Source organism: Bemisia tabaci, chromosome 2, assembly GCF_918797505.1.
Source record: "Bemisia tabaci chromosome 2, PGI_BMITA_v3".
NCBI lineage: Eukaryota > Metazoa > Arthropoda > Insecta > Hemiptera > Aleyrodidae > Bemisia > Bemisia tabaci.
Window position 1 is genome coordinate 54,489,871 of NC_092794.1, and position 15,003 is coordinate 54,504,873.

At 40.1% G+C, this 15,003-nt stretch overlaps 1 protein-coding gene across 6 annotated transcripts in view; it reads right to left on the reverse strand.

Annotated features, from left to right (window-relative positions):
* Positions 1–15,003, reverse strand: part of LOC109035900 (H(+)/Cl(-) exchange transporter 7) — a 46,933-nt gene that overhangs the window by 19,727 nt on the left and 12,203 nt on the right. For 3 of the 6 annotated variants that reach the window (XM_019049727.2, XM_072295835.1, XM_072295838.1), the window contains exons 3-9: positions 6,972–7,064; positions 6,157–6,237; positions 5,156–5,354; positions 3,255–3,361; positions 2,465–2,608; positions 1,375–1,549; positions 217–348 (exon numbers count right to left, since the gene is read on the reverse strand). In XM_019049727.2, the coding sequence (XP_018905272.2) occupies positions 217–348; positions 1,375–1,549; positions 2,465–2,608; positions 3,255–3,361; positions 5,156–5,354; positions 6,157–6,237; positions 6,972–7,004 (871 nt within the window). In that variant the 5' untranslated portion in view covers positions 7,005–7,064. Of the gene's footprint in view, positions 1–216; positions 349–1,374; positions 1,550–2,464; positions 2,609–3,254; positions 3,362–5,155; positions 5,355–6,156; positions 6,238–6,905; positions 7,065–13,492; positions 13,797–15,003 lie in introns of those variants that run through there. The other 3 variants (XM_072295836.1, XM_019049728.2, XM_072295837.1) reach the window with 3 other exon arrangements.

The window sequence follows — 15,003 nt, forward strand, 5'->3', positions numbered from 1 at the left end:
ATCCAAACGCTTGAAATAAATATCATGTAGAATTTCATCTTCAACTTAAATTTGTGCAGAAAAAAGTGTAAGTTTAATCACTAGCTAGATCAAATCTGTGTTTAATGAAATATACTTAATGCATCAAAATCAATTCATTAAAAATAAAAGTCATAATGACAAGAGTTTTGAGTCTATCCGAATTGATTGAAAATAATAATCATCACTATAACTCACCAGAGTGTCCGTGATGCCAGCTCAGGAAAAAATTAAAAAAAAAGGAGGATATGATACCGCAGATAAATATTCTCCACATGAGTAAAACGCTCCAAAAACTTGTACCCTCTTCTAAGCTCATGAGGACGCCACCTAAAAACAACGGACGTAACAAATTATTCTGGGACAAGATCATTCAAATCGTTTTAGACTTAAGTTGCATACCTCTAGACAGCCCGGTAAGGTGAAAAGAAATTTAAAATAGTAGCTCTATTGAGATTGGAAGGATAGATGAAAAAAGAATTTTCGACTCACAATTAGACCTTTGGTCTCTATAATTTTTAAAGAGCAATTTCTATGTTCTTTCTGTTGAAAGAACAGACTAAGAAGAAATCAAGTTCCCTGTCCTCTTTCTGCTTGGACTTCTCGTATGTATAATTTCATTTTTTAGGTGATGGACCACTAAACTCGATACAAATTGAAGCATTCTTAGAGCTGATCCCTCTTCAAAATTTCACGTAGAACACCATTAGCACAACGAATATTATTGAAAGTAACTCATAAATAAGATATTAATGTTTTCATTTAGCAGAAGTTATAAAAAATTTGAATTTCCAGCTCACAAAAAAAAAAAAAAAAAAAAAAAAAAAAAAAAACAGAATCTACTTGAATCAAATCGCGGGCCACAACCGTTTTGGCAGGTTTCTCAAATCGGCAGTGTTTCTTTCCTGACCTGTGTTGTTCAAAGTGTGAACAACGTTCAACAGCTGAGCCAAAGCTCCGAGATTGAGGTTGTCATGTTTCCATACTGCAAAGACTGTCATGGTGACGTTTAGTGTGCAATTTAACTCGAGTAGATTAGGTATTGTTTCTTCTACGAGTTGAATTAATGTATCGAAAAAGTTGATATTTTGTTTAGCAGTTCCTTACAGTGAGTTTCGTTGTAAAAATTGTGTTCTATGTGAAATTTTGATGATAAAACAGACATAGGTAACAATGTTTAAATTTGCACCCTGTCTAGTGGTTCATTGACAATTAGCTTCCCCAAGCTGGACAAATATATACGTCATCATAATAAGTCTGACTTGGGGATGGAGTAGGGGAAAATAGCTTTCCATGATCAAGGAGAAAGATTGGAGAAAGTATGACAGATAGATATTGGACTGTAAAGATTAATACCAATAGGTGCACCAAATGCAGCAGCTACACCAGCAGCTGCTCCCCCAGCAGAAAAGTCCCGTCTCTCTTTATCATTCTGGAAATAATTCATGTAACTGCTTATTTTTCGGTTTGGAATGTTCATTGAAGGGATCAAGCCACCTATTATTGTGCCGATATGAATCAGAGGTCCCTCCTGGAAATCACAAAAAAATAAAAGAAGCATTCAATTTAGTAAAAGCAAGGAAAAAAACGGCCCAAATATTCTCGCCTTAGGCCTTATCTTCTTGGGACGTTTTCAAAAGATTTGTCCAAGGATCAAAACACAGGAATGAAACTTCAGTGATTTTTTGCTGTTACCGTTTCCACAGGGCACGGCTCTCACATTACTGCAACAATTTTGCGTAGGAGGATAAATTACGAAATAAAAACCGAGTATTTAACCAGTATTAAGATAATAATTGAACAGAATTAACAATTGAACAATTTATTTGCACAACAAACGCAAAAAATTGAGTAAAAAACAAAATATGACACAATTTGCTTTCACTTTTTTTTACTCTCTCAGTTGGTCTTCAATCTCTGTGAGGAGTACAACTACCATACTTGATGCTGAGATTGGTATTGAGTTGGTCAATATTTTTTCCAATTTCGCAAGTGAGGCTTTTCCCTGGGACAAATCTCATAGCAATATTTCGAGGAGATAAGGCCTTCAATTTTTTTTGGTGACATCACAAAATTGCTCAGTTGTTGCATTCTATCGAAAGATTATGGCTGTGACACAACGCAACAACTACCCTTTCCTCTCATAACTCCTCTTATTAACTATGGATACTAAACCTTGCAAGATAAAATCCCCTTGTTCTGGAAATTGATAGACTTAAAAATTATAAAGATAGGAATCAATTTGAAAGAAAAATGGCTTCATGCGTATAAATTCTGGATGATGCTTGATTTTCTGTTGATGATTATGGGAGCTAAAGGAGAGGGGACTTCCTTTGAATGCTGTCCATGCATTTAGCTCTTATGCATCCGTGATTTTTATCTTAAAACAAAATTTCTGTGGTTTAATTCAGAGTTTAGTAAAGAATCATTCATTCAGTAAAATTACCTTTCCTGCACCAAGGCCAGCCACGACAGCACAGATTACGCCTGCAACTTTGCATACAAGAGTCTTCAACGTCATCATACGTGGCATTGAAACACCATTCAAGTAGCATAGTACTGCTGGAACTCCGCTTCCTGAGGACTCGGACTAAAAGAGGGCAAATATTTCAGGGTTGGATCATGGTTTTTAATTGAAAAACAAGGAATGTCTTTGAGGCAACTTTGGCATTTGAGACAAAATGGCGGAAAAGTGTTTGGTTGAAACTAGTTCCACTAAGACTACTGTTTTACCTTAAAAAAATAAAAAAAAAAAAAATAAATAAAAAAAAAAACCTGACAAAACCCGTCAAGACCAAAGGCCTAGGAATAGCTGATAGGAGCAAACAATAATCCTTCTTTAAAAAGATTTCATAAAATCCTTGCTTTGTTATCATCTTTTCCTTTCTTTAATTACATTTTAAACTCTGAGAAGAGACTTATCTTCTCAAACCAACAAATAGACGAGTTTTTCACCAATCAAGGGTTTTCGAAAACTTGCAATGTAGATATCTTTATGACTTTCAAATAATGTGACATAAATTTCTCAGAATTCCACGAAAGTAATACATAGAATATTTTGATAATATTTTTAGAGTAAGATGACCATTTTCTTTTGGAGGTGGGGAATATTTTAATAATATTCGAAATATATTTCTGGAATGTTCTAACAGCGGTAATAAATTCTCTCTGATTTCTCTTGTTGCATGTGTTTATCAATTACGCGATGATGGATAAATGAAACTGAGCAGACTCACTTCAACATAGATTGCAAGGAATGAACCAATAGCAGTGGGAACCATTACCAGTAGACACCAGACAACATATAGATATATATAACAGTGTTTATGGCATTCATCAGTCACTGCAACAAAAGGAAAAGAAAGCCATGAATGAAGCTTTGTTAATATACATGAAAAAAAAAAAAGCTAATTTAAACAGAGAGCTATTGCAATCTGAGCTTGAGAAAAGCATAACTTGATATTTTATGATATTTAATTCTGATAGGACTCAGATTTTTATCTGTTATTAAGAGACTTAAGGATCTGAAAAATGAAAACCCCAAAGATGTACGAGGGTCATCCAAAAAGTAAGGTTCCCTACCTTGTATCTTCCGAACGAAAAGTGATAAATCAAATCGGTAAAAAGGTACATATTAGGCATAATCTAAGCTTTAAAACAAGCTCAAGTTTTTGAAAATCGGTCGAGGACTTCGCGAGAAAACTCAATTTTACTGAGACGACCTCCCGTCGTCGCGTGCCCACCTCCGAGGTCAGGATGCGCGGAGAGTTCCTTACTTCAGACTCGGCTTATCGCCTCTAAACATCAAATCGAAAAGGAATTTAAAAGATTTTATCAATTAGGCCTTACTTTACTTTTTGAGATAGTCTCCGCAACTTTTTTGACATTTCTGATATCATTACAGCAGCTCTTTCATACCTTCCGCGTAAAAGGTCTCGTCTTGGCTCCAAAACCAGTCATTGACAGCGATCTGCACCTCTAAATCGGTTGGAAATCGCTTTCCACAGTGGGAGTTGTTCATCTCAGGAATAGACGAAAGTCACCTGAGGCTAAATTAAGAGAGTACGGAGGATTGGGGAAAAATTTTACCACGGTAAGCAACTGATTTGGAAGTACAGATCGCTGGCAATGACTGGTTTTGGAGCCAAGACGAGACCTTTTACGCGGAAGGTATGAAAGAGCTGCTGTAATGATATCAGAAATGTCAAAAAAGATGCGGAGACTATTTCAAAAAGTAAAGTAAGGCCTAATTGATAAAATCTTTTAAATTCCTTTTCGATTTGATGTTTAGAGGCGATAAGCCGAGTCTGAAGTAAGGAACTCTCGGCGCATCCTGACCTCAGAGGTGGGCACGCGACGACGGGAGGTCGTCTCAGTAAAATTGAGTTTTCTCGCGAAGTCCTCGACCGATTTTCAAAAACTTGAGCTTGTTTTAAAGCTTAGAGTATGCCTAATATGTACCTTTTTACCGATTTGATTTATCACTTTTCGTTCGGAAGATACAAGGTAGGGAACCTTACTTTTTGGATGACCCTCGTATAAAGGACACTGTTCTCAGAACAGAAGGGAAACCATCAGAGGAGAGAGGCTCTTAGATTGAGTCTCATCTATTTTCTGGGATTCTAATGTACAAACTATCGTTTTAAATCTTTTGTAGAGGAAATTTATTTTATTTGAAAACTGAAGTAACAGGTGAAATAAGCATGAAGCTTTACACAGAAAATTTCATTAAAATAACCTTTCAGCACTTTATGTCATAATCTTAAACTTCTTGATACCTGTAAAACCTTCTGGCAATAACATTTAAAGATTTTCTTTAAATTTCCTGACAAGCACACTTCAGAACTTCATACCTCAGTTCGTTTTTGGGATCCTGTTTGGTTTAAAATGTTTGTTTATACACCTTTCGTACAGTGGTATGTGCGACTTACATTCAGAAATCCAGTCCTTTTTTGCAAATCCGATCAAATATCTTTTTCAATGAAGGAACATATCATGTTTAAATTATCACTGAATATAAATCAGATCAAAATGTTAATGCTTGCACTTATTTATTATGAGATGAAAAATATGTTATAAAATCTTGAATGCAGCAGTTATATCTTCATATAAGTTTAAGAGAGAAAAGATCACTTACAGACACGAAGGATACGATATTTTGGTTGGGTGAGGAATTGAATTGAAAAGTCTATGAAAAGGGTGATGAGACCCACTAACAGTCCGATGACCAGAAACAGTATATATCGGATGATATTGATCTGCATGATGTAATTGTAGCCTTTTGAGCGTTCTTCATCCACCACCAGCATATTTTCGCAAATGTCATAGTCAAGACTCTACAATAACATCAAATACAATATTAAAATCGTGGCATCTTTAAGTTAATGCTCTCATCCAGTTGTATGAGGCGAGTAGAAAATAATTCTCTATTGCATGAGAACGTTTCCTCATAGACCATTTACCATTGACACTTAACCCTTAAAAATAAGATAATGGTGACACAATGTTTCATGTTTTCTTTCTTAGTAAATTAAAATACAGTTAAAGACATTCTAATCTGGTCGTTGAAAATAATATACTTTTAGTTTCCTGAAATAAGGTGGTGTTTCTTACTCAATCAACTAGTTGTTCAAATCCTATATTGTCAAAGCAGCTATTGCTACTACTGCAGATATTCAGCAGGAGATTTTTATTTTTTTGGAGATAAAACTAAATTCCTAGAAGAGGCAAGTAACTACAAAATTCTACAGTTTAAAACTGAATTTAAACGTTGGTAAAATCACCAACTTTTCATTATAAGTGCAAGTTACTATAATAAAATTCAATCATGCCAAAAAAAGGCAGTATTTTCAGCTTTCTAGACAATATCTACATTAAGTACCTACACTATTCTGCCGAGGCAACTGAAAACTGCAAAAATTAGTTTTCCTGTGAACAAGTTACACTCTTCAGAGAGGCCAATAAATTCTGTTCATTATCTACTTATTCTACAATTCTATCGTTCAATTCTTATTAATTCAAGGTATAATAGCAAATTTACATTAGAAAAATACTTTGATTAAAATTAGAGTGGTAATTAGTGAAAAGAAAACTCATGGGTCAGGAAAAATGAATGAAAGCAGTAGGTAGGAGGCCCACCTCATATTTGGTTGATACGAAGTTGATTGACTTGGAGCGAGCTCTGATCAGACGAGTAGATGACACAGTAGATACAGAAGACTGAATCAGAAAACAAATTAACAATTACACCAGTTTTAAAAGTTTAGTTTAAGAAGTTCAGTTTTTAAAGTTCAGAAACACAGTAAAGAAAATTCCCTTTTCTAATAGCTTCATAAAATACCAGAGCGTTTGAAAATAACTAAATCTTGTTCCTTTTTTTACCTTAAAAGTTTCAGAGAGAGAGAGTAGTCTTTAAAGCAAAAAGAAAAATTTCTCAAGGGTACTATTTAAGCAGTACAGTGGCAAAGGTCGCAATAAATTGCGATTACACAGTAAAATTACGGCTGCCGCATCAGTGTTGTGTATGTTACCTCCCCAACAATTGAAGGCACTCAGCTCTTGTTATTAAAATTCATAATGATGAAATTGAAGCAAGCTGCAAGTTTTCGTTGCATTGCAAATTCCAAGCAGACCCCCTAAACTCGGATTGAGAGGACGAGGGTTTGCTGAGAGAGAATCTGTGACGGTAAACTCTTCAGAAGGCGCGCGCTCGTCCAGACGGTTCGCCGAGCCGTTTGACAAGCCCCATTGCAAGTATGTAATTGTCCCGCCAAATCGCCGTACCCGGCTGGCGCTGCTTGCACTGTTCTTATAAAGCTCGTCAAACGGCTTGACAGGTCGTGTGAGTGCGCCTTTACAAGCAACAAGTAGGGATTATGGTTACCCACCGCTGCTTTATCCCACTACGTATATCCTGAATGCATGCACATGTGCGAGGAAAGAAAAACTCTTACTTGACCTCTGGCATTCAGTTCTTGCAGTTTCATGAAGCAAAATGCTGATGTTCAATATGCTGTGATAAATAGCAGTTGGTTCCGGATTTTTATCTAAGAGAAATCAAATAGGTAAAAAACTTGTTAGTGCGATTAATAAGAAAGCTTGAAAACTAATGCACAAGTTTTTTCTTTCTTTTTTTTTACAGGAATGGCAAGAATATTGTTAATAAAAGCACAAGTGTGAATAATAATCCATCGCCCAGTCCTCTAATAAGATTATTGAATAATTATGTGCGTAAGATGCAGTGCCTGCACTGCAGTGACCTAAAAATTGGGTCTGAGGGACCGTTTAAATTGACCCTCCCTTGCACTGATTGCCTCAGAAATCCTCCTGTGCAATGAAGATCAGGCCACCCTTCGGAAATTGCGCAATGGCTACACTTTAAGTAAATGGTGCTTGCCTTTGTAGTCTGGAAGATCGCTGTCATTTCGGTGTCCATATTCATAATGGACAAATTTTTGGAAATCGACAGAACTTTTCTCCCTGATCTCAAAACCCGTCCCTGGTAAAAATTGGCGATAGGAGCTGCGTTTCAAAATACCATAGGAATTCTTATAGCCGGCTAAAGAAGGCAATAGAAAATCATACAGCTGGCTGTAGAAAGCGGAGCAAATCATACGGCCGGGCTATACGAAGTGATAAAAAAATATACAGCCGGGCTATAGTTCCTATCGCCGGGCTTTACACTTTATCGCCATCGGCTATAAAAGGCTATAAGAAATTGTGTAGAAATTCGTGTGCTTTGGAAATCATTAAGTTTGATACGGAACCACCATAATATTTACAAAACACACATTATATTTTCCTTTAATACATATTCTTTTCATCCATTAAAATGAGAATAATCATTACAGGATGTGCAAACACTTAAAAATCATGAATTGAAAAACGCTGACTCCGCGAGATTATATATTGGAGCCTAACACAGAGCGGAGCGGCGCGGCGTGCTGCCAGCGATAAGCGCGCATTAGCGCCTACAAACCTAACAGGGATACGTCACGCATTGCGCAATGCGTGAAGTATCCCTGTTAGGTTTGTAGGCGCTAATGCGCTTTTCGCGCTGGCTGCCCGCCCGCCGCGCCGCAGCGTGCCACGGCGCTTGAAGCAACTATTTCACACCAGAGGTATTGCACAGTATCATACGAAATTGAAGGCGCTTCATCATATTATTAGGAATGGCAGGCATCCTTCAAAAGTACGGAACTTTCCGCGCAAAATAAATCAAGATACTACGGCCCAAAAATAGAGCGGCAGTCCAAAAACTCACTAAGTCCTAGCATCCGTAATTAGTAACATCTAGCATACACTTTATCGCCTGGCTGTTGCTTAGTCGCCATCGGCTATAAAAGGCTATAAGAAATTGTGCAGCCGGCTATAGAAGCTATTGAAAATCTAACAGCCGACTGTAGGTCTATGGTATTTTGGAACACAGATTTTACTGCCAATTTTTACCAGGGGTTGTCAGTCGAACCGGAGCTAGGGCGTTCTACTGCAGTAAAGCTCTAAAGATGGCAAAAATGCAAAAAAAAAAAAAAAAAAAAAAAAAAAAAAAAAAAAAAAAAAAAAATGAAAAAAGGAAAGAAAAAAAAATTAGTCTTATCTCAGAATAATGCAGGCAGGCGAAGTTCTTATGAGTACCAAGAAACGCTGTCTCAAAAAATAGCGTCTGAGAATATCTACCGGAAATACTCAACATTTCCGGTTGCATCAGCTGATCGCCAGAAACATTCTCGACTTTGTGTCACACGATCAAATCTAGTCTGATGGCTCCGATCAAGGTGGTCGAGGTCAGACAATTTTTCTTCAAATACCATAGCAGCCTGCAGGTATTTGATGGAATGATAATCAGCTACATTTGCTAATCAGAGCTCACGCATGCCCATCTCATCCCTTCCCGCCCCTTCCTGCGCAAGATACTTTCGCGCGCAATCAGAAGCTTGTGTCACACGGTCAAATCGAGTCATCGATTAGTCAAGGTCATAAAATTTATCTTCAAACTAGTGGCCCGTAGGTATTTGATGGGATGGACATGGATGAGCTCTCGAGCTCTGATTGGTCAATTTAGCTTATAATCATTCCATCAAATACATGCGACCTGCGGGCCGCTGGTATTTGAAGAAAAAGTTTCTGACCTCGACAAATTGATGACTCGATTTCATCATGTGACACAAGCATCTGATTTTCGCGCAGGGAGTGTTTCCGGCGATCAGCTGATGTGACTGGAAATGCTTGATATTTCCGGTGAATATTATCGCACGCGATTAGAGTGTTTCGGGCGATCAGCTGATGCAACTGGAAATGTTCAGTGCTTCCGGTAGATATTTCCTTGAGACTCCTCTTTTAAGAAAAACGTTTTTTGGGATCCAGAGGTATTGTTTGTATTAGAAAAACTTTGTCGACGTCATTTTGAAATATTTATCAGCATTATCACCACGCCACCTTCCGAACTATACTGCGGTATACTCGTAGTGCCTCAACTCCGGTTAGGCCGACAACAGGTTTTGAGATCACAGAGAGGAATTCTATCGATTTTCAAAAACTCCACTTTGAAGCGGGATACCAAAACGAAGGCGACCTCCTGGACTAATAATTTTCTCGCAGTTGATGAAAAACTACAGTTCATTAAAATTCCAATCCAATAAACCACATTGAAGCTGAAAATATGAGGGTCAACATGCGCCTTCACCTAGTGCCAATGCAGTTACGATAAGCGTGACCTTAAAAGACCAGAATCAACGAGTAGTCCGGTCAATCTAGTTTTTTTCTGGGAATATCAATATGTAGAGGGTTTTTTGGCGGAAACGAGTTATGCAACTGGCCACTAGAACAACGTGGCAAAAGTTTACCGGAATCAGCTGTCTGCTAAGGTCACCACCTCGAAAAAAAGCCGTCGTAGGGGCCAAAATACACTGCCGGCAACCGGGTTTTCGCTTGTATCTCAAAACAATCAATCCTACGGAAAAATGTCATTGACTTTTTTATAAAGAGCACAAAATTTCTTGTGGGAAACACTATACATGTATTAATTTGCGACTTCCAGTTTATGAGGTATCGCAGTAGTTCTCTACTGCTGAGAAAGTCGAATTTTGCTTGAGATCGCGCTTTTCCCGGTCGGAGCTTTGGCCAAAAGCTTTGGGCCGGTCGGAAATGGTGTGAACCGCGGTAGGTCCGGCTCCCAAGATATATATTACGAATTTTTAACAATTAAAGCGCGCACTGTAGTGAATGCGCAATGCGTGAAGTATTCTAACAGTCTTGTAGGCGCTAATATGCTTCTTACAGTTCTGACAGTGCGGTCACCGCGACGGTCGGCGCGGGAAGCACATTAGCGCCTACAAGACTGTATGAATACTTCACGCATTGCGCATTCACTACAGTGTGCGCTTCAATTATTGAAAATTCGTAATATATATCGTGGGTGCCGGACCTACCGCGGTCCACACCATTTCCGACCGGCCCAAAGCTTTTGGCAAAAGCTCCGGCCGGGAAAAGCGCGATTTCAAGCAAAATTCGACTTTCTCTGCAGCGAAGAACTACTGCGATATCTCATAAACTGGAAGTCTAAAATTAATACATGTATAGTGTTTCTCACAAGAAATTTTGTGCTCTTTATGAAAGGTCCAATGGCATTTTTCCGTGGGATTGTTTTAAGATATAAGCGAAAACCCGGTCGCCGGTAGTGTATTTTGGCCCCAAAGCCGGCTTTTTTCGAGCTGGTGGCCTTAAAGCGGACAGCCGATTCCGGTAAACTTTAGCCAAGTTGTTATGGTGGCCTAATGCAACATGTTTTCGCAAAGAAACCTTCTATGCGTATATTTATTTTCCCAGATTGCTCTCTTTTAGAGCTAATTTGACTGGACTAAAGGCCGCGGGGTTGCATAATAGTAGTACTCCTGAGTACTACTCAATATCAAGAACTCATACTTAAATGTGCTTAAATGAAAAAAAGGCATGCGAAACAAACCCTTTTTTTTTGGCTGGATAAAGTTTTTGCATTAAACGAAATGGGAACAAAGATGCCAAAGATGCTGCATGCACATCGTTTTATGCTAAATTGCGTGAAAAGTGCGGTGAGTATTAAGATTAAGGTATCCCAACAACGTGTAACACAATTTGACCTCCACAGCCATTGACACATGGACATATTTCTGCCAAACGGAACTATGTGCATTAGGACATGAGCCCTAAGACCCATAAGAATATATGCATAACAAGGCTCACGTCATAATGCACATAGTTCCGTTTGGCAGAAATACGTCTACATGATGCGCACGCAAAACGCACACCTCCATGGGGCATAAGCCTTTATTTGAACACTGTGAGGCACAGTTCTTCCACGGTATCTATAATTTTTGCATTTCTTGCTCTTCTTTTAGGTGCTTCTCGAGCTCTACATGGGGAAATGCGACGAGAGATAGTGCACTGACGTAACCTTCCTCACATCACTAAGATGCCAATGCTCGCAAAATGAGAGACTAGGAGTGCAGGGGGTGGCCCACAGTGGGAAAGTGGGGGGGGGGGGGGGGGCATAGAATTGGATGGCGGTGGGGGCGCACTTGCGTGCCACTAGCAAGTTGAAACAGCCTGCCAATGGTTGGTCATACTATTGCTCCTCGGAAACGACAACAAAAAACAACTCTCTCCTTTGGATAAATTACTTGATATTTTTCACCATTGCAGAAAATGTTTCATGGAATTTTAACAAGTCACTCAAGTGTTTAGGTTGTAGAGCGGGGTGCGTTTGTGTGGGTGTGCGTTTGTGTGGGTGTGCGTTAAACACACATGTACGGATGGACTTTTCCCCCAAAAGCTTCGCGCCATTATAATTTCCGGTCTCAATTGGACGTATTTCTATCAAACGGAACTAAGCGCCATAGGGGAAGGAAGGGAGAGGGGAGCTTGGATTGGCGGGTGTTGAGGAACGCGATGCTCGTTCCGTCCTATACTCGTAATGCTTTTCCATGGCGCTTAGTTCTTCCGTTTGACAGAACGCGCTATCCGGGATTCTAAAATCCTCAAAAGGAACTCAATTTGGCGCTTAGTTCCTCTTAACAGAGATACGTCCAATTGGTTGAGACCTTTGACGGCATGGGCGGAAAGAGGGGGCCAGGAAGAGGGTTTGCCTCCCTCCCAAGAAATCTACTCAGCCTCACCAAAGGGATGTGAGGTGCTTTACTGGGTAAGTGTGTGCCATTCTTTCATCTTTGAAATCGTGATTGGATCAACTTTTCGGCGAGATCAGCTAAAAGTCGCTGCTGAGAAGTCTCAATTTATCAAAATTTTCTAGGAGAGGCCCCTAGGGCCTCTCGGATGCTAGGGAAATCCCCCAAACCTTCCTTTGAAGCTGAAGGGGTCTCGCAGCAAATCTTCCTTAAAGGCGTGTATTCGTGTACCCCCACATCCCCCTTGATAAGGTGCCCTTCTGGCCCCCCATGAAAAGGTCCTCGATCTACCCATGTTTGACTGTTATTTGCCCCGAATCTTTGAATACCATGGTTCCTATAACAAAGAGCGTTAAGCAGGGAGTTTGGCTCGTAAATTCGGACGGGAGGTCCACTTTCAATCGCCCGCAAGGAAGAAGATCAAGAGCGAAGACTCTTGTGCATTGTACAGAAGGGAGGGGTTAAAAGGACTTACTCCTGGATTAAAATATCTGAAAAACTGTTTTGTTCGATCAACAGGAACATTCCCATTCTCTCCCCTGCTAAGAACGATCATGTTGGTGCAATGGTGCCATGGTGGTAGGTGCCACGTTGGTGAGTGAAACATGGTACCCTGATGACGCCATCATGATATTAACTGGGTCTCAACACTATCCTATGTTGGAACCATATTGGTTACTTTGACCAAGTTGGTACCGTGTTGGTTGCTGGTCCCGAAATAAATCCGACACGGAGGCCGCACAAGAATATTTCAAATGAACAGAGCAATTAATTGACTCACTTGCACCACGTTGATACCATGTTTCACTCATCGACGTAGTTTAGCAGGTCAGAGCGGTTAATTTAATCGGAAACAAGCTAAATGCCACAGATTTGCCCTGGAAAGTGAACCAACTGACACTCGCGTAGCGAGAGATCGGAGTCCATCTTCTGGAGCCTCCAGCTGGACCTCAAGGCAGCGTAATGATCGGTACGGTAGAGTATCCATTATTCGCGCCGCGGTTATCCACGATTCGTTTTATCCGCGGTCAAGTTGGGCAGCTTTTCTTTAGTTTGTTTTTCTCATCAATGCAAATTCATGCTTCGAACGCTCTGTCAAAAACATTTTCCGCTCATTATATTTCCACATTCAACAGAAGAAAATAATTGTCTACTCTTGGATGAGCGCGGATAATCGGGACCCTACTGTAATTACCTATACTGAGGACACAAATGAAAACTGCTCGATTGCAGTGGTTGCGGGGGGGGGGGGGTGTCAGCATTCAAGTACATGACAACCGTGAGTCGATTGAGAAGAAATCGGGAAGCAAGCTTACATTTCTAAAGGATGAATGGCCTTGTCGTCTGGTGCATTTGATCTTGACTTCCACGACACCGTTTTCGAACACGAGGTTTTTTCTGCGGAATCCGTAGACTGCGACCGCATGCACTTGATTTAGATATTTTACTCGTTCACGGTCAAAACGTTCAAAAAGCTCCTATCACCCGTGGGAGGCGGGATTTGTGGATCATAGTGCGCAGGACAAAGGATGCGGAGCGAGATAAGAAACGAAACAATTGCGGGTCCAGCGTAAGAAGTAGGGAACATCCACGGTAGAACGGAAGCAACCCCGAGTTGTACTGAGAACAGACGAAAAATTAGCAACTAGGTCCCAGTTCAATGAGCAGGGACTTCAAGGGGACACAGGCATAGATTACTCAACATTCGATGTTTTGACTTGTCTCAAAATAAATTAATTAGCGTTGCCAAACTTATAGGTAACCTTTCCTGCGGTGCTCATACCACGAGCGGAATTATTACACTCATTACTAGCTTGCTGCCACCGGCTGACGTAATCATTTCGGTAATAGCACATCTTGATGAAGATTTTTTTTTCGCATTTCAAAAATACTGATGTGAAAACCTACCGCATTCCTTAGCGCTGTTTTTAACTTTCCTCAGGCAGAGTTGGGCGAAAAATTGACGCAATTAAATCGACTAACATTTCGATTGACCGAATAATTTGGGTATTAAAGTTGGCAACTAATCCGGAGACAAATAATTTAATCAATCGCCCCCCGGCAATTGACGAATAAATCGAGTGAGAAAATCGGCAACTAATTCGAAAAAAATAAATCGTCAATTGTCTCAAGACAATTGACGAATAATTCGAATTCTTAAATTTGGCAACTAATGTGATAGGAAATAAGTTGATCAATCGCCGCATGACGATTGACGAATAAATCGGGGTTTTTAAACCGACAACTAACCTAGCAGCAAATTAATCGGTCAATCGTGCCATGACAATTGACGAATAATTCGAATTCAAATAATTGTCAATCGTCTCCTACGATTGAAGCAACCTTATGAGGATTCCCGTGGGAGTTTTCGGGAATTTTTCGGGAACGGAAAATTTTCTCGGGAACCGTCGTTCCCGTTACGTAACTTACTCGGGAATCTTCGATCCCGTCTCGTATCGGATGCATGAGAATAATATCGATGGATGTGAGATGATTCTGATTTCAATACCGCCATACTCCATGGCATGCTTGCGCCATGGGCACCATGGCACGCCGGCCGGCCACCGACCGACCGCGTTTCTTATCTCCCCTCAAAGCGTCCTTTCCTGGAGTCCGCCTCACATTCTCATTCAGCCTTCAATCGTGGGATCATTTTATACATTTTTGACCGTTTGGAATCGTTTTGTTGTGAGAAGAGTTACAGTGCCTCCTCGCGTGGAACGAAACCAAAGAGGCGGACGACGGCGGGGACGGGATGAGAGACTCCCGAAAAATTTTCCCGGGAACCCTCGTTTCCATTACGTAGCTTATCAACCTCATCCAGGAA